The sequence below is a fragment of the Leptopilina boulardi genome, unplaced genomic scaffold (assembly GCF_019393585.1).
Source record: "Leptopilina boulardi isolate dan_hultmark-lab unplaced genomic scaffold, ZJU_Lbou_2.1 LbouV2_278, whole genome shotgun sequence".
Lineage (NCBI taxonomy): Eukaryota > Metazoa > Arthropoda > Insecta > Hymenoptera > Figitidae > Leptopilina > Leptopilina boulardi.
This window is the reverse complement of record NW_026137838.1, coordinates 3,275,321-3,295,154: the sequence shown is the minus strand read 5'-3', so window position 1 is coordinate 3,295,154 and position 19,834 is coordinate 3,275,321. Positions and strand designations below refer to the sequence as shown.

The 19,834-nt window shown below is 26.6% G+C and overlaps 3 protein-coding genes across 6 annotated transcripts; 1 reads left to right on the top strand and 2 right to left on the bottom strand.

The window, feature by feature from the left end:
* Nucleotides 1-161: 161 nt before the first annotated feature.
* On the bottom strand, nucleotides 162-7,630 carry LOC127281892 (bacitracin synthase 3-like). The gene is made up of 19 exons (XM_051305866.1): nucleotides 7,607-7,630; nucleotides 7,393-7,521; nucleotides 7,082-7,289; nucleotides 6,466-6,950; nucleotides 6,147-6,324; nucleotides 5,787-6,014; nucleotides 5,452-5,681; nucleotides 5,221-5,370; nucleotides 4,710-4,784; nucleotides 4,452-4,577; nucleotides 3,782-3,989; nucleotides 3,221-3,705; nucleotides 2,929-3,106; nucleotides 2,565-2,792; nucleotides 2,230-2,459; nucleotides 2,000-2,158; nucleotides 982-1,155; nucleotides 679-852; nucleotides 162-583 (listed from the first exon to the last, which is right to left on the bottom strand). Exons 1-16 carry the CDS (start codon nucleotides 7,613-7,615, stop codon nucleotides 2,000-2,002), a joined length of 3,306 nt encoding a protein of 1,101 aa, XP_051161823.1. The 5' UTR covers nucleotides 7,616-7,630; the 3' UTR covers nucleotides 162-583; nucleotides 679-852; nucleotides 982-1,155.
* Nucleotides 7,631-8,316: 686 nt separating this feature from the next.
* LOC127281908 (3-hydroxyacyl-CoA dehydrogenase type-2) lies at nucleotides 8,317-10,275 on the top strand. The gene is made up of 3 exons (XM_051305889.1): nucleotides 8,317-8,661; nucleotides 9,087-9,251; nucleotides 9,386-10,275. Exons 1-3 carry the CDS (start codon nucleotides 8,653-8,655, stop codon nucleotides 9,977-9,979), a joined length of 768 nt encoding a protein of 255 aa, XP_051161846.1. The 5' UTR covers nucleotides 8,317-8,652; the 3' UTR covers nucleotides 9,980-10,275.
* Nucleotides 10,276-10,405: 130 nt separating this feature from the next.
* Nucleotides 10,406-19,590, bottom strand: LOC127281904 (protein nervous wreck). 4 transcript variants are annotated; one of them, XM_051305882.1, is made up of 22 exons: nucleotides 19,301-19,590; nucleotides 17,463-17,560; nucleotides 15,744-15,789; nucleotides 15,568-15,653; nucleotides 15,282-15,426; nucleotides 14,976-15,112; nucleotides 14,662-14,725; nucleotides 14,467-14,595; nucleotides 14,244-14,366; nucleotides 13,993-14,096; nucleotides 13,763-13,907; nucleotides 13,611-13,688; nucleotides 13,449-13,500; nucleotides 13,242-13,345; nucleotides 12,810-12,963; nucleotides 12,577-12,749; nucleotides 12,197-12,500; nucleotides 11,901-12,118; nucleotides 11,722-11,824; nucleotides 11,515-11,652; nucleotides 11,371-11,405; nucleotides 10,406-11,304 (listed from the first exon to the last, which is right to left on the bottom strand). In XM_051305882.1, exons 1-22 carry the CDS (start codon nucleotides 19,319-19,321, stop codon nucleotides 10,711-10,713), a joined length of 3,051 nt encoding a protein of 1,016 aa, XP_051161839.1. In that variant the 5' UTR covers nucleotides 19,322-19,590; the 3' UTR covers nucleotides 10,406-10,710. The 4 variants fall into 4 exon arrangements, with proteins under 4 accessions (XP_051161839.1, XP_051161838.1, XP_051161840.1 ...); XM_051305881.1 differs by having other exon boundaries at nucleotides 11,371-11,408; nucleotides 19,301-19,587; XM_051305884.1 differs by having other exon boundaries at nucleotides 11,176-11,304; nucleotides 11,371-11,448; nucleotides 19,301-19,589.
* Nucleotides 19,591-19,834: the final 244 nt, after the last annotated feature.

Here is a 19,834-nt window from a genome sequence, read left to right as displayed (position 1 = left end):
AAAGTTCAAAAGTCATGAAATTTTCTTTTTAATAATATTACGTCATGTGAAAAATTAATAAAATTTTCTATCGATTTATTTAACATTGACATTTTATCATCTTTTGTGAAATTAAATCTTATAATTAATTAAAATGTCGCGAATTAAATTAGAAAAAAAGCTATTAAATAAAAATGAATTTATTTCTAAAATTTTAGTTTAATAATTATTTTACATATAATAAATTATTTTAAGTTTTTATATATATACATTTTGTTAAATATTTTAATATTTAATTAATACATTAATTGGTATTTTCAAGACACGAATTCATTTTATGTTGGAAATTTATAAGTTCCCTCTGTAGATTCATCTGTTGAACTGATGCACAAATTTTAGATTCATATTTCACTTTTTCTCCATAACGATACATTAAATTTTTCATTTGCACATTCATTTTCCTCAAACCATACAATATTGCAGATATTCCTGGTTTTTTTAAATTAAAACATTCATCTATTGTTAAAACTATCATCGATTTCGTACCCCAATAATTACATTCTTCGGCAAAATTATCTATATGTTTTTCCAATGCTTCGATCATCTAAATATTTGCAAATTAAAAAAAAAAAAAATTATTGAAATATATTATATCAATAATAATTAAATTATCTTTTCATGTAATTAAACATTACTCACGTGTACTAGAAGATATGAATAGTCGTCAAGTGGAACTTGATAATATTTAATTTGTGCTTTGCTTAGACAAATTTTATAATCCACGATAATCTTTTTATAAGTTGATAATTTTGATTCAGTTGTTTGTAGACACAAGTTCACAGCTGTTCTATTTTTACAAGTATAATCTATATTCTACAGTTTTAAATAATAATTTTTAGAAAATTATTTCAAATTAATTTAAATATTTATTTACATTATAGAAATTAAATAATCGAATGTGAAGAATATTTAATCGACAAATTTTATTTTATTTATTCTTACCGTAGTTTTTTCATTAAATGATAGAGTCTCGTTCAAAAATTGTTTTTCATATTTATCACAAATTTCTTTTATGTCCTTCTGAATTGTATCTTGATAAGTTTTAATATCTTCCTGTATTTGCTTTACTTCAAATTGTGTATTTAATATATCGTTGATCTTATTGCTTTTGTAATCCTATAATGAAATTAATTTTTCAAAACTATTTAAAAATCACAAAATAATTTATTTCAATAGTAATAACAATAATTCAGATAATTTTTTTTTTTTTTCAATTAAATTAAAAGTATTTTTACTTCGACAGGTTCAACAGCTTGGACGACGAAAATCGTGACAGCAAGGAGGCAAAATAATTTCATTTTAAATGAAAACCACAGTCAATTAGCAGGTATTAAAAAAAATTATTAACAATCGCTTAAATTTTAGTTATTTTATATATACAGAGGGAAATTTATGTAATATGCAAATTATTATATGAAATGTGTGGAAAAAATTTCTTTGATAGAATTTTATAATTCTAAACAATTGTTAATTTTTGTAAATGATTGTTTAATCAATTGTTAAATGTTTTAAATGATTATTCAATCATGTTAGTTACATTGATTTATAATATAGAAAAGAGAAAAAATAATGAATAATAGAAATTTAAATTTTTAATTTTTAAAATTCTATTGATATTTGTTAAATCAGATTAATCTGATTATTTTTCTGAAAATACTTTTCAATACTATTCTATAAGGGACATTTTTTTGTATTGACAATAATTATAAATTAACGCCTTATTTGTCATTTTGCAAAATTATTAATTATTTTTAGAGATCTATTTCAATTATTCGAATAATTTTAGAAAATTAATTTTGTGATGTGTTTCTTTTTCTCTCATATTAAAAAAAAGTAATAGTTATATAAAAATAAAAGTGAAATAAATTTTAAGGAAATAAAGTAAAGATTTATTTTTTGAAAATTAATACAAGTTCGTTGACATATTAAAAAAAAAAAATGAACTTAAATATTTTCTTACTTATTTAGTTGTATAGGCTATAGCCATTTCTTTTAATTTTTTCTTATCAATTTTTGTCGAGGTATTTAATGGGAATGTATCTAAAAATACTAATCCACCTCGTAGTTTTTTTGTTTCTCCCAAAACTGATGTCAATTGTAAAAGTTCATCTTTCTTTACCTTTATTAAAAAAAACAATAGAATTAGAAACAATTATTTATATTTTATTTATTTTTTAATTTAAAGAATACCTGTGAATTTTTTTCTTTTATAACAAATGCAAATGGATGTTCATCATCCACTGGATGAGGAATTGATACAACAACAGCGTCAATTATTTTTGGATGTTTTAAAAGAATATTTTCAATTTCCATAGGAGATATTTGATGACCTCTATATTTAATCATTTCCTTTATTCTCTCTTTTAAAAAAATATTACCATCTTTATCGTAATATCCTAGATCACCACTGCGAATCCATCCTGAACAAAAAAAAATGTCTCTTTAAAATTGTATTGAAAATTATATTCTTTTATTATTTGTAATTAGAATAATTAATTTTTTTTTTCATATTTGCAAATTATTACCGTCGCTGGTATAAATTTTTGCAGTTTCTTGCGGATTATTTAAATAATGTTTCAACATATATTTATGTTTAAAATAAAGTTCACCCAATTGATTGTGATTTAATATTTCATTGGTGTTAATATCTAAAATTTTTAATTCCACATCTAAAAATACAATACCAGTAGATTCGTAATTTTTTGTTTTATTATTCACTAAATAGATGCCACAGCCACCTAATTCCGTAGTTCCTAAAAAATAAAAAGCAAACATTTAATTTTTTCCTATTTTTTTTACTTAAAAAAATAATAATAAAATTTTTAATATTTTATTTTTAGATTTGAATAATAAAATTTTTTTTTTTTATTTTTATTGTTTTTAACTAACCGTATGCCACAGTAAATTGATTGTTTTTCAACACTTGATTCATTTTTTTAATAACATCAAGTCTTATTTTTGATCCTCCAGTTAAAAAATATTTTAAAGATGAAAAATTATATTTAGACAAATCTTCCAATAAGGAAACTTCATTTGTCATTCCCGTTCCAGTAAATAGCCACTGAATCTACAAAATTTATTTATTATTATTTATGTTATTTTAATTTTTTTCAGAATACGGAAACGTCTCGGCAAAAATTACCTCGACAAAATTAATATTATTAAATAATTAATGAATTACATGATATTTTTCAATAACTTGGCAAAATTCTCGTGGTGATGGCTCATTAATGACGATAGTTGGACAAAAGAATAGTAAATTACGAGTCATACTGATAATGGCAGTGATCCAATATGGTGTGGAAGTGAACATCGCTGGTTTTCCAAGGGTTTCTTCAAAGCAAATACCCCATTTATAAGAATTATAATAAACACCTTGATTCGAGTGTTGTACACCTTTTGGTAGACCGGTACTTCCAGACGAAAACATTAATAAACAATCATGATTTGCATCGACTTTAGTGCATTGAAATTGTTCAATATTCTCAACATTTATTGACTCTTTAATAATATCATCAAACGACTCTAATCCAGGTACATTGCCAAAAACAACAATTTTTGTTTTTACATTTTCTTTTTTAACTAATTCTTTCAGCATAATAGCCGCTTTTACATTGGCGAAAATAATTTTTGGCTTTGTCAAATGAAGAAAATGTTTGGCTGATTCTAAAATATATTAATTAATTGAAAAAAAAGGTTGTTTTTAATTTTTAAACATATTCTTATTTTTAGATAATCTTACCTAAGGACCAATCATAGTACCATGGATTTAAATTTGCTCCAATGTAGAAAATTGCACAAAACGATGCCCAAAGGGAAATATTATTATGAGAACAAATTGTGACAACATCGTCGGAAGTTATTCCTTGTTTTTTTAACCATAATGCACATTTAATGCTGTCATTAGCTAATTTTTTATATGTGGAAGTCTCACCTGTTTGAGCATCGATCTGGAAATTGGAAAGAAAAATTTATTTTTTCTACTATAGGTAAATATAAAATTATTAAATAATTATTATTTAAATGACCGAAAAATTAAAAAACTAGATAAAAAGAATTTTTTTTTAAAATGAAATTTATGATCAGTTAAATGGAGTAAAAATAAAATAAATGAATTGATTAAACAAAAATTAAAATAATTTTAAACTGAGATAGAAAATAAATACAAACAAAAGAAAAATTAATGATTTTTAAAATTTAATAAAAAAAATCTCAATTTGTATATTGGCTGACAAATGCTACTGTTTTATCACTAATTATTGATAACAATTACAAATTGAATATGAATGTTTTTTCATAACAAACATAAGATAACGTAAAAAATTGAAAATCATTGTATTAACAAGAGCAGTAAATGAAATTTATGACATGATTTGCCTTTTACAGAAGTCATAATAAATATAATAACTTACAAGTCCAACGAATTCGGGATTTTTCTTCAAATTTTCGAGAATTCTTTCTCCTATTGTCTTATCATCTGACAATGTTATCTTTTTACCTTTGAGTATTTTATTTTCAATCACAAATCGTGGAGAGTCCTGTTAGATAAATTTTTATTTAATTTTCTTTTATCGAAAATATAATTTAATAAATAATAATTTTGTTTATAAAAATGAAAAATAATTATTAAGAAAGAAAAAAACGAGAAAATAAATTCTACTTCTTTTTACCGTCAAATTCATGTTGATCTGATATAACTGAATGGAATTAAGGAAGTGGGATTGTCGTTCTGAGGATAAATGAATCTATTATTTGCATTCTTTGAGATTTATAACATTGAGACTCCCTACTGTATGACTTGGATATTTTGTTATCAGTTTTGCAATAGTTATAAATATCATTGTATGCGAATAATCCTACGTCATCTTATTATAAAACAAGGACTAATCAATTAAATCACACTATACCAATTTATTAAAATGATCGTGAATATACAAATCTTATATATAGTTTAATTGAAAAAAATGAAGACATTAAGACATGAAGAATGAAACTTTTCATATTCATGAAAGCAATTTTTTTCATAAAAAAAAATTTAATAAAAGACTTCTTCTATATTTATATAACAATTTCAATTTGAAATTCAATATTTAAATTTAATAACTTGAATTAATGGAATAAATTAAATATCAAATTAATTAATAACAGAAAAATACAGATAAATTAATAATTAATTAATTATTCAGCATAAGCTTTAGCCATTGCTTTTAATTCAATTATGTTGATTTTGCTTGATGATGTTTTTGGTAAATTTTTCAAAAATACTATTTTATGGAGACGTTTCTTTTCACCAAGAACTGATGCCATTTCAAATAGTTCTCTTTTTATTGCCTAGAATTTTTTATAAATATATTTTTAATAAAAATAATAATTTTTAATATTAATAAAATAATATTTGAAGTAAATAAAAACCTCTGAACTTTTTCTTGCAACAACAAATGCAATTGTATGCTCGATATCAATTAAATGAGGAATTCCAACTACAACAGCTTCCAAAACATTTGGATGCTGTAGGAGAATTTTTTCAATTTCACTTGGAGAAATATGATGGCCTTTAAATTTAATCATTTCTTTAATTCTATCAACAATGAAAATGTTGCCTTCTTCATCGTAAAATCCTAAATCTCCAGTGTGAAGCCAACCTTTAGTAAAAAAAATTAATTTTTTAGTTTTAAAATTTTATTTTATTTTTTTTAAATTGTATAATTCTTTTAAGAATTAAATTTATTATTTTTTAATTAATTTACCATCTTGATCAATTGCTTCTTTAGTTGCTTTTTGATTAGAAAAATAATGTTTCATAATGTACGTTTGTTTTAAACAAATTTCACCTTCTTCATTTGATCCTAAAATTTTTTTATTGTCATCTGTGTCAATTATTTTCATTTCTATATCGTAACTTAATCTTCCTGATGATTCATAATTTTTGTCACTTCTTTTTTGTAATAGTGCCAAACCGCCAAATTCTGTGAGACCTATATAAAAACAATTGTAAAATTTTATTCTCAAATTAATAATTTATTAATTTTTAAATTATTTATCATATTATGTGTAACAAACGAAATATTTAAAAAAAATTATTTTAAATTTATAAAAAATATATTTACCATATCCTTGTAATATTAGTCCATTTGGCAAAACACTGTCGACTTTTTTCAAAATTTCCGATCTTACTTTTGCACCACCAGCTCCAATTTCTTCGATAAATGAAAAATCATATTTATCTAAAAGTCCTGACTTGAATAATTCGTTTAAAAATCCAGTTCCTAAAATTGTCCACTGAATCTGAATGATAAATAGAAAATTAATTAAAATTTAAACAATTCAATAAAAAATTATAAATAATATATTGATTAACATTTTTCTTTATCAAATTGTGATTATTTAATTATTATTTATTTCGTAAAATAAAATAAAATTAATAACCTTGTATTTTTTTACAGCTTGACAAAATTTTTCTGGTGTTGGTTCATCGACAATAACTGCTGGATAATTCAATAATAAACATCGCAAAATTTGTAATGAACTACCAATCCAATATAATGGTGTTGTGATGGAAGAGATTAATTTTTCTTTTTTCATAAAAGCATTATAAAATCTATACGTATTGTAAAGAACTCCACGATATGAATATTGAACACCTTTTGGCATTCCACTTGATCCAGAAGAAAATAACATTAAGGCATTGTCATCATCATTCACTGGATAACATTGAAAATTATCAATTTCTGAAATTTCTATAATTTCCTTTATAATATCGTCAAGTGAAACAAATCCAATAATTTCACGAAATGTTATCAATTTTGTGTCAATATTTTCATCGTGGATTATTTTTTTAAGCATAATTCCCGCTTTCTCATTGGCGAATATAATTTTTGGCTTTGTAAGTTTTGCAAAATATCTCGATGTTTCTTGAAATTTTTTTTAATAATTAGTTTCAAAAATATTTTTAAATCTACAAATTTTCTATATTATTTAATATAATTAAATTATGTTTTTTATTTTATTAATTTTATTTTTTTGTGAAAAAAAAAAATCTTACCAGGTGACCATTGATCGTACCAAATATTCAAATTCGCTCCAATGAAGAAAGTAGCACATAAAGGAATCCATATTGCAATTTTATGATCGGAACAAATTGCAACAATATCATTTGAACCAATTCCTTGTTTTTTCAACCATAGAGCACATCGTATACTATAGTTTCTTAATTTTTTATAAGTGCAAGTTTCTCCTGAGTAAGCGTCAATCTGGAAAATTACAAAGGAAATATTGTAAGTAAACTCTTAAATACTTTATATTATTTATTCTAAATTAATCAGAATATTTTTAAATTAAATCCATCAGTCATACAAGTCCAATGAAATCTGGATTATTGTTAAAATTTTCTAATATTAAATCATTTAAACGTTTATCATTTGATAGTGGAGGTAATTTTTCAGCTCGGACAATATTATTTTCAATAATACAAGAAATAGTTTTCTGCAAAAAAAAAAAAAACGTTTAATTAAATTTTTTTAGAATTATTCAAAAACTGAATAAATATCTTAAAATAACAAACACTTACGGAATCCATTCCAATGTTTGTCAATTAATAAATTCAAATTCTTTCTATTTTTTACTTTCAAATAAAATTAATATTTTTCAATTAAAATTTTTTTAAATTATTTTATTTTATTCTCTTTTTTTCTCCTCAAAAATCAAGATTTTAAATTAAATTCAAATTTGATAAAAATTGTTTATTATTTATTTTGGTTTATAGTTTTGTATCTTGCCTAAAAATTTTTTTTTCTGATTTTATTTTTCTAACTAGAGTAAAACTGAAGGTTCAATTGTTATCAACAACTTAAAAAAATGTATAACTCTGACCTTAAAAAGTTCTAGAATTGATAATACGCTTGTTACAGAAGAAATATAGTTTCTTTTTACAAGATAACATTGATTATTATAATGACTTTTTATTATTGTTAAAAAGACAATGTATTTTTAGAAAAATAATTTTTATTAAATAAATGAAACGAAATTTTTTAAAAATATTTAATTAGAAATAATTTTAATATTAATATATTTAGTAAAAATAATGAACGTTTTGAAAATTAAATTAAAATCACATGGGAAAGTTAATTAAAATATGTAATTAGAAAATTTTTATTTAAATTTAAATAAACGCGCGAGATCTATGACCAATCAAAATGTGTTCGCGACGCATGCGCAAGTAACATTTTTAATGTATACAGTTTTTTATAGGTTATGTCAATTGTTTATTTTTTTTTACGTTTTGTATTGAAGTACTTTTGTTTGTACTATTTTGTACTAGCACATAGTATAAATTTTATTTAGATTTTTATTAATATTTATCCTACTTATTTGTTAATATTTACATATAAATAAGTAAACTAGAAGAACAAATTTTATTCATAATTCAATCCCCACTAAAATTTTACTCCCACGTGTCCCTATATTTTCTGCAGACAAAAATCGGTTCAAAGTCCAGATGTACAATCTCCTTCTTCATATATAAAATATATCATTTAAAGTTCAATGTTCAGTGAATAACTAACTTTAATTAAGGGAACTTTCCATTTTGTCAATTATTTTTGAAGAAAAGTCAAGATGTTGAAGGTTCGTATATATTGCTCCATTTTTTGAGAAAATTTCCAGTTTTATTAATTATTAAACTTTTTCAAGGATAATGTGTATTATTTTTTATGGTATTTTTTTAAATTTAACCCTTTTATGTTATTAATATTTCGGTAGGGATTTTAGATTGAAACACTTGATTTATTCTTTTGTTTTCTTATTGTTAATTTTATCATAATACATTGTTAATATCACATGCTAATTTAGGTTTTATTTTAAAAATTACCTAGTCATCGTAATACATAATACATATATAATTTTTATTTAAAGTACTCTTTATTTTTATTATTTTAATCAAATTCAAATGAAATTTTAAAAATAAATTCCATTTTTCTAATAATATTTTGTTTTAATTTTCTTTTATTTATTATTCTCAGATTGAATTAATTTTTGAAATATTTTTTCAGAATTTCGTTGTATTGGTCACTGGAGGAGCTTCAGGTCTCGGTCGTGGTACAGTGGAAAGATTCATTAAACAAGGATCGAGAGTTGTTATTGCTGATTTGCCAACTTCCTCAGGTGCTACATTTGCTTCCGATTTGGGTGAAAATGCAATTTTTGCACCTATGAATGTAAGTTGAAATCTCCTCATTCCAAAAAAAAAAAGAAAATATCATCTTAAATTAATACGAAAATTAATTTAAATACGCTTGAAATTCTATTAAGAAAAAAAGAAAATGGATTTAGAAAGAAATATTTTTTTTAGGTAACTTCCGAAGATGATGTAAAGAAAGCTTTGGCAATGACAAAAGAAAAATTCGGCAAACTCGATGGTGTTGTGAATGCAGCGGGAATTGCTGTTGCCTTCAAAGTTTACAATCATAATAAAAAGACCTATCATTTATTGGAAGATTTTGCAAAGGTAATTAATGTTAATCTTATTGGTACATTTAATGTTATAAGATTGTCAGCTGGAATTATGGCGGAAAATACACCAAACGAAGATGGACAACGTGGTGTTATTGTTAATACTGCAAGTGTTGCTGCTTATGATGGACAAATGGGACAATGTGCCTATTCGGCAAGTAAAGCAGGTGTTGTTGGTATGACATTGCCATTGTCACGTGATTTGGCATCAATTGGAATACGAGTTTGTACCATTGCTCCAGGTCTTTTTAATACACCAATGCTTCAATCATTACCAGATAAAGTTCGTCATTTTCTCGCACAAACAGTACCATTTCCACAACGACTTGGTCATCCCGATGAATATGCTCATCTCTGTCAATCGATAGTTGAAAATCCATTACTCAATGGAGAGACAATTCGTCTTGACGGTGCTCTACGTATGCAACCATAAAAAAAAAAAAACAGTTTTCTCGACATTTTATAAACATTTTTTTTATTGACAATATTTTTTCATAAAAAAAAGAAAGAAATAGCGCAAAAAGTAAAATGCGTTTTCTAAATAATAAAATTAGTTCTGCAAAAAAAAATTCCCGCTTTTTTCCAATGATGGGGTATTTTATTTTAAATACAATTAAAAAGAAATCTTATTTTTTACGTAAATTAAATAATTATTTAATTGGAATTTAATTTATAATTGAATGATCGGGAAATTTGGAAATAAAAGAAAATAATTCATTTTCCATGCAACATTCTTGTAATTCTCTATAATTTACATGAACGACGCAAGTTCCGCTATTACAGGTATCGACGAGTCGTTTTTTTTTTCTTCTTTTTTAATATATATTATTTTGTTGTTTTTTTTTTACCCTATGGCTGTACATAATTGTTTTTGTAAATTTTGTTGCAAAAACCGCAACTTACTTAGGTAGTTTTTTTTTTTACTAGAAGTTAATTTGCCTAGCAAAAATTGTGTACATAATAATATTAACATAAAAATATCCAGTTGTCAGTTTAATTATGTAGCAAGTATTAGTCTTTTTTCGCAATGATGACCTCAGGAGAATTCCAAAATTCCAAAAGATGTTGGAATTTATTCCGATGATTTATTGGAAGAGCCCATTTATCTGTTAAGGCATAACAGTCGTCGTCGTCGTCATTTATTTCTCCGAGGTTTTGTCAATCCTAGGCGTTAGACTCTTTTAGGCTTTGTAATTTTTCCAATTGATCGGGTTGTAATTCATCGGGAATACTCGCTCTCCCGCCAACGAGCATTTTATTTGGAATTATTTCCGGTGATTCGGGTTCATTTTCAGGTTCATTTTCGGCTTGTGATTCGGATTCAACAACAGTAGCAGTGGTAGTAGCAGAAGGAGCGCGAGCAGGTAGTGATTGTGAATTTTCTGCTGTACTAGGTCCTGATATTGATTCAGCACCATCGCTACCTGAACTACTGCTCACTGGAAATGGTCCTGAATCGGCTGGTAGATCATCGACTTTTTCTTCAATTTCTTCGAGAACATTTGGTAGTGGTGATTTTGGTTCGTCTGGTTTTATTTCCATTTCCTCTTCATGAACAGCTTCCACGATTGTGTCTTGTTCTTTTTCTTCGTCGTCTTTTTCTTCATCAGATTTTTTCTCCTCATCATCTTTTTCTTCGCCTGGGAAAGGATGCTCTATTTCTTCCATTGGAGTTGCAGCTGTAATGACAATTTGTGCTACACCAAGACCAATGTTATTGGAGTCTTCGCTCTTTTTTGCTGTCTTCTTTTTCGCCTTCTAAAGAAAAAAGGGAAATTAGATAATAGAAGGAATTTAAATTTGATTATTTTTGTCTTTACTTACTTCAACTGTTGCATTTGATTCCTCTTTAGCTTCCTCTACTGAGCAGCATTAGAAATACAAGTCGAATAATAATGGAAACTAATAAATTGCATTTTCATATATTAATAATAATATTTGAATTAATAGATAAATTTTCCTACTCACCTGTTATTCCCGGAGCTTCGACTTTTTCGTTATTTTCATCATCAAATTGCATACCGTATTGTTCTTTTTGATTCCTTGTGAGATTCATTGCAAAACCTGATCTCTCACTTACAAAAGCTGGTTTATCTCCTCCTGAATCTATTGAATATTTTCCATTTAATTAAAAAATTAAATTAAATTTATCGCAATAGAAATTAAAAACCGTACCATTCAATTCCGAGTGTTCAAATTCATCGGTTAAGACATAATCCGGAACTTCAGGTGGTGTATGTTCTGGAGGAGGTGCAAAACTAGGTGGTGTTACATCGTCCTAGAGAAAAATAAAATTAATTTAATATTTAAAATAAATTAAATAATTTATTTCAGTAATTTATTAGTGAATTTACCTCTAATTCTGACAAAGGTGATCCGTCCGGTGCGCAAGGTTCTACGACTAAAGATGGAAATAGGCCTTTTTGATCTCGTAATTCACCTTCCCACCAACCGTCATCAACATCATGAGGTTCTTTCCTCAATACTTTAATTATTTCCCCTTCAATAAAAGTGAGTTCCTCATCACAAGTAGCATCATAATCATACAGAGCAATGCACCACTCTTCAGTACCTTGAATAATTTTTATTATAAATCAATATTATTATTAATTTGTGAATTTAAATAAAATCCTTTTCTAAATTTTCTTACCTATATGATTTTGTACAAACGAATCTTGAGCAGTTGCCTGTATATGTGCATCAGGATCAACAGCATCATGATCATCAATTGTATAATCAACAGATGAAAATGAAATTTGCTGTACCAATCCTGGTCCATGTGAAACAAGATTACTTTGTGTCTCTGTTTCTCTTTCAACGTCAAGATAATTTTGCGGTACAAATCCCTCCTCGCCACGATAATTTCTTGCTCTCAACCAACCATCACCATCACCTTCGCCAACTACTTCTAATTGTTCACTTTCAACTATAGTCAATTCATCCGGATTTTGTGCCTAAAAAAAAAAAAATTATTTTCATTTTTTTTGTCAATTTAATTTGAAGAAATGAAAAACAAAATGTTATATTTACATTGTACGAGTAAAGAGCTGTGCACTTGAAAATTTGTTGATCAGAAGGCACATCGGCTGTTTCTTGTGTTATGGCCGATTCATCTTCATCCAACTTGCTCCAATCTAAATTCGCTGGATCATCCCAACCAGCGGTAATATCTTCTATTCGTTGCTGTTCTTGTTCCAATAGAGCTAAAAATATATTTAGATAAATTAAATTGTTGGAAAGAAATGATTTTATTGTTTCTTTACCATCAACTTCCGAACTGTCGTGCCTCTGTCTATCTTCGCCAGAGTCTTCTTCATGAGGCAAAGAAGTGCGCACACTTCCGGGTCTTTCGACAGTTGTTAAATCACTTCCACCATCGCCGTCACTATCGTAAAATGAATCCGATGATGGATGCTCCTGAAAAAATGCAATTTCAAAATTGTTTCTTTGATTTTTTTCTGTATAAATGAAAATTTACTTATTATTCCCTAATTGGAAAATTGGTAAAATTTTGGTTTATAGTTTCTTTTTAGTAAATATTCCCTGATTGATCTTAAATTCTTCATCATTGATTTATATCCTATTTTTTAAAGTAGAACGACCTTAAAAAAATATACCACGCGGTCTCGACATTGATCGCGAGTCTGTTATAATATGTATATATATATATCTTTCAACATCTATTGAATATTTACCGCAGTTCCGGAAGCGTCTGTGCGTACTGAAAGGGAACTCGCTGACCGGGGAATATCTTGAACATTTAGTGTTTCCACTTCTTGCATGAATTCATCTACGTTGACTGGAAAATTTCATAGTATATTAAAAATCAATTAAATTTGATTTCACACTTTTTTTAAAAAAAAATTGAAATTAAATTGAATTTAAAAAAAAATTGAAATTACCTCCTCCATTACGAAGACATTCTAATCTGGCTTCTGCTTTCATTTTTGCTGTCTATAAAATAAACGAGACGAGACAATAATGAGTTTATTTAAAGATACAACTAGTTTTATATTTAAAAATTATTTTTCACCCCTATATACGGTGATAATAATAATAATTACCTCGGCACGTCGGATATTGTGCTTCACATCATCTATCTTGGTGTCAATGTCAGGGCCATTTGGATCATTTGGATCGGTCTGGAATAAAAATATTCCTCGTAAATAAATTAAAAAAATTTAAATTTATTTTTAATTTAAAAATAAACGCGTACCTTTTGACCCGATTCTTTAAGTTGAAAAAGAACTTGTAATTTTCTATTATTTTCTCTAATACTGCCAACTTCTCGAGCTATTCTCGTTGCCCAACGACGAGCTTCTTTTCCTAGGGATGATGCAGCTGAATGATCGGCAGTCACTCTAAAAAAGAAACAAGTTTTTAATTTTTTAAAAAAAACTAAAATTTGCTTCAGATGAAAAGAAAATTAAAAAATTCTATATTTACTTGTCAAAGGGATCGTTGTCACATGGCTCGTAATCATATTGAATGTGTTGCTTCAAAACAGGATAATACAAGCAACAACATTTAATGTTGTATTCTCTGGTAAGCTGAAAATAATTTTATTTACACTTACCAAAATATTTCCAAAAAACAATTTACCAATTTATTTATAAATAACCAAAATTTTATTTCATCTAAAATTCGTCATTTTGTTTTTAATAATTTTGCATTAAATGACGATTTTTGTTTCAAACCTGTTGTGCTTGGTCGCGAATTATTCCATAACTATTTTGTTTTGCCAAACAAGTTAAAAGCTCTGTACGGCCCATAAGTGTCAAATATTCGGCTACCTTGTCGTATACACCTTGCTCTAAATACTAATCCACCCGAACCCCGAAAAAAAATATATTATCATTTTAAACTTTCGAAATAGTAAATATATATTTAAAATAAAATGTTTGAATTAAGTGATATTACCTGCATTGTATTTTGCAAATCGATTGCAAAATATCTGTTCTGATGCGCATTTGCAGAAGCCAAACTCAACAAATAATCGTTACGTGCTCCTGTCGATTTCTCCTCTAAAGCATCTCGTTTTGAACTCACCTGAAAAATTTAATTTCTCTTTCATTTTTTCTTTAAAATTTATTTTTTAATTTTACTGAAAATTACCTTGGCACTGTTCTTTTGCAATGACGTGATTGATTGAAAAAACGAACCCTTCTTTTTCTTGAGCCTGAAAATGACACAGTTTTTTTTTTTTTGTTTCCAAAACAGAAAATTCTTCTAAATATTATAAATTTCCTTATTCACAATTTCTTTTTTATCGTCGCACAAGCTTTTTGAGAAGTTTGTAAATCTTTACAATTTCCATAAATTTCAACTTTTGAAAAAAAAAAAACTTTTGTATCGCTATTACACTTCGAAAACTAAATTGTATTTATTTGCATAGCAATTTTTATTTTCTTTTTAAATTTTATACTCACTTTTCTTCAATATCCTTTGCCTTGTCCCGTACATCTCGAGCACAGTGCTCTTCATCGAAGTACAATTTTTTCGTTTTATCCACATCTTGTACACAAGTTTGCAGCTCCTTTTGTACTATCATTAATTGATCGATGGCCTGCAATAAAAAAAAATCTATTTTCAATTTCCATTTTCTTCTCTATATTTATTGAGAATAATAAATCGGATACAAACAATTTTTTCTAAAAAATACAAATTGAGATAAATAAATTTTTATCTATAAAATTTTTTTTTTTTTTATTATTTTGTGAGAGTAAAAAAAATACCTTTTTGGAAATTTGAAGCTTGTGCATTCGCAGGACCTTGGCATCGTCAGCAATTTGTTGCTGAAAAACTTCAACGGCAGCGAGTCGAGCCCGAGCAAGTTTCTCGTTTTCCTCCAGGACCGTTCTCCAGACATTCCACATATTCCTAAAATTCACGTGGTTGATTGTGTGTGTGTTTTTTTTTTATATCTCAGTTATTTTTTTTTTAAATTGTAGAAACTGTCAGATATTTATATGGTGTATATAAAATAATGTAGCTTGAGAGAAAAAGGGTCTTGTTATATACCATTTTTCCTCTGCTCCATCGACCTTAATATCAGGAATGTTTGGAATCTTCTTGTTTAGATATGCCGAGGATATCTTCAGCAACGCCTTAAAAAAAGAAAAATCAAAATTAATTTTCAAGAAATAATGATAATTAAAAAAAAAAAAAAGAAAAAAACTCTCATCTATAAAACTCACCTCAGAGTAGGATTTTTCAATGGCTGACTTTTTTATGGTGAAATTACTGAAATAATATCAAAAATATGGTTTTTCTAAGATGCGAATGAACGATTTTATCACTACTCATCTAGATTATTATTATTTTTTTTTTTTATATTCCCAGCTTGAAAACTTTAATTAACTTGAAATTTTTATTTCTGTTTAGGATTTAAAATCCAAATTAGATCTGTCAACAAGTGAACTTATCTGCCAAGAAAGTTCTTTTTTTTTCTCATGGAACAATTTTAGTATAGTAATTAAATACAGCGATCAATTAATGGTTAATTAAAGTCTTCAGAGATGTTTTATCGAAAACGTTGATAATTGAAACTCTCGAGTATTCTCTTGACCCCATTAGTAAAATTATTCTTTAAACCCTCTCTTTTTCCGCATATTCATTTGCGAATCTCCCTTGTTTTTTCACGTAAAGAAAAATGATTTTATTTTTCATTACACCTTTTTTTAGAAAGAAAAAAATCAAAATTATTGGAAATTTATTTTCTACAATTATTTAAAAAAAAAAATATAAATAAAGTGATTTTCAAAAAAAAATTAATCACTTGTAGTATAAAGGTATTGATTTTATTTTAAATTAAGGTCATTTAGAGATTTATTATTTTTTTTTTCTTTTTTATTACAATTATAAAAGTCTTTTAAACTAAAGCGCAACGTGTGTAACGCGCAATGCACTTGGACGTTCGATCATCACCCTCTTTTTCCCACCCCCTTTTACCGTCACCACCGCCCCAGTTTATGTACCGGAAGTCAGTCTATTTCGCATTGTGTATAATTTCTTAATTTACCTAAAATTTTAATTAATCTACTGACGTAAAATCAAAATAGTTACATTTAACAATATCTGAATTCACTAAAATGGAAATAATATTACTATTAATAGAATGGTAATAATAATTAATATTCATTTAGTTTATTACTATAATTGAACCAAATTTAATGATTCTATTCTATTATTCACTATCGAATAAACTATTTTTTCATAAATTTTGATTTTTCTAATTAGTTTTTAATTTTTTTTTGGAAAATTTTCACTAAACTTGAAAAAAATATAATTTAATGCCTTAACATGCAAACAGGTTTTTTTTATACAAAAAAATAAATGACCTTTTGTAATCAGAATTACTAAATTTTGGACTATATTTATATAAATTCTTGAATTAGAGTGAAATGAAGCGACAGTTTTGTCTTCGAGGACAAAATGATTTGAATCTAAGTGGCGATCTTTTTGAGGAAAATTTATGAAACTTAGAAATGGATCGATATCCAATGTGAAGGTCGACATGTATAGGATTTATGAATTGAAGTGAAGAAGGCTTCGTCTGATGTAACTAATTATTAACAAAAACTTATTTATACCCTAAATTATTAGATATCTTACATATTTAATCTCTAATTGTCGAAATAATTTCCCACAAATAGCCAAGGATAACGTTTCCTTTTTATCGCTTTCAGTTATTTTCTTCAATTTTACAAAAAAAATTGTAAATTAAAATTAAAAAAAAATAATTATTTTTTTTTTAGAAATTACCGAACAATTAACCACACCCTGTTTTAATTTTTTTAGTCACTGAATTTAATTTGAATTTGTCTTAAAAAACAAATTCACGTGAATAAAATTCTTTTTTTATTACTGTAAAATGAAGATTTAGATAAATACTGAATGTAAAATTCAAATCTCACCGGATATCCTCCAACAGGTCGCACTCGTGTTGATTCTTGGCCTGCAATTTCGCGGCCTGTTCTGCGTGTACATTTTTGAGAAACTTTGCATAATTTCCCTGAAAAATAGAAAAAAAGAGAAGAAGAAAATAAAAATAATTTTTCTGGGAAACATTTTTAATTTTTGCAAATAAAATTTTGCTTGCCAAAAAAAAAAAAGAAATTAGAAAGCAAAAAATGAAAATTGATTTATTAATTAATTAAAATTAATTAAAGTAAAGAAAAACGGCGACAATTTGTACTCGTTTAATTACTTCATCGTATAGTCGATTAAGAATTGCATAATTGGAAAATGTAACTGCGTTGATAATCTATTTGCCCGAGGAATTTAGCCGGATATTCTGCATCGGCTAAAATGAAATAAGCGAAGAAGAAAATCGATTGGAAAAGGACCGCGAGCCTATGCATGTGCAAAGAAAGGTTCGATGATCCTGAAATGAGAGTCTAGAATGAATATACTGAAACTATATTTAACGGGGTTCAAAAGAGTTCAAAAAAAAAAAAGAAAAAGGAATCTCCAAAATTCCCAATAAAACTAAATTTATTTAAAGAAATTAATCTTAATTTTCTAAACTGTCAATTTTTTCAAATTGAAAATTTTTAAATTTTGATATTCAAAAATTGTCGAAAATATTTCAAAAACAAAAAAATCAATTTCCATTCCCTGACATTAATTTGAGGAGCATCGAAAAATCGATAGCCTAGTGTCTTTTGATTTGGAAGTTAATTGTCCTTGTAAAGAGCTCGCCCTTGACAAATCATCAAGAAATTCTCAATTCAGCAAAAAAAAAAGAAGAAAAAGAAATTTTCGCGTGACTTGAAAAAAATTCCCTCAGCTTTTCTTCATTTCTATTTAAGTATAAGAACAATAAGCCAAAAATTCAATATTTTGATAAACTTTCTCTCGTGACAATTCAAACTCGAAAACACACAAAAGTTAAACGTGTGAAAATACAAAAGTTAACAAACTCTCAAAACTTCCAAGAACAGAAGTTAACAATTTACAGTATAGAGAGAAGTTAATAAACTTCAATTTCAAAGTTTCATTTATGAACAACAAAAAGAAATTGAAAAATTAAATTAGAAAGAATACAATGTGTAAAGAAATTTAAAATATAAAAAATCGATGAAAATGAGACCGGAAAAGAAAGGAAACTAACACAATGTAATAAAATTATGATTATCAGTTTTATAAAGTAGTAAATGTCTAACTAAACTGAAATGTCGTTAGCAAGAAATCAATGTTCTACGAATGTCTAGTCCACTTACTAAAGGTTAAAAGGCAATTTCTTTTCTACAGCCACCTTTTTATACAACGAAAAAAGAAGAAGACGAAGCAAAAAGAAAAAGATTTAATTTTCCCAAAAAAAAAAATCTATAAAAGACAAAAAAAGAAAATCAATGAGCATAACGAAACCACTTCCGGGAGAAAATTTTTTTGATGATTGAAATCTAGGTCTCTCTCTCTCTCTCTGTTAAATAGGGCAATTTAAAAGGTGATGGGGTCCTCGGGAAAAGGACGATTGAAAGCCGAAATTTCTTCGTGCGAGATCGTGACAAAAAAAGAAGAGAATATTTTCAAAATTATGAAAAATCATCTCAAGTAAAATCGATTTCAAGAAGAGAGTATTTCATTGATGAACACCTACGATGTGTTTTACAAATAAAAAAAAAAATAAAAAAAAAAAATGACAGGAGCGCGCGCGACTTTTCCAATAGATATATGTATAGAGGAATTTTAAAGAAAAAAATAGAATTCGATAACGAAACGATGTCATCCTGAAGTATGTTAGACTTACTTTTCTTGGAGGCGGTTGCATGCTGCAGGAGCTGCTTTGCAGCCTCACAAGTTGAGCCGGTGCCTGATTTTAATTTTTTTTTTTTTTTTTTTTTTTTATCCAAAATATACGCTTACTATCTGCGAACCTGTAAGCTACTGTTATCTTGCCCTCGACTTCGTGTGTTTATTGATCGTTGTAGCGCCTGCGTTTCTCGTTGCTCGTTCAAAAATACAATTGGGGGTTGGGTTCTACATGAACCTCGTTTTAGATCCTCTTCTTCAACCACCCTTACTCCGCCGATATTGTCGACAGGTGGAAAATCCCAAAAATTCAATTTTCATCGACTATTTTCCGTCTTCTTTTCAACAATTTTTCTTCAAAATGAAAAAAATATTCTTTCGTGACTTGAAATATCGTTTTTTTTTTGAGAAAAATCTGAAAATAAGGAGCTTGAAATTAAATTGAAAAAAAAACAATATAAAAGTAAAATTCAAAAAAAAAAATGAAAATAAATGTTGAAGGAAGGAGAGAAACGCATAATCCAGCTTCGAG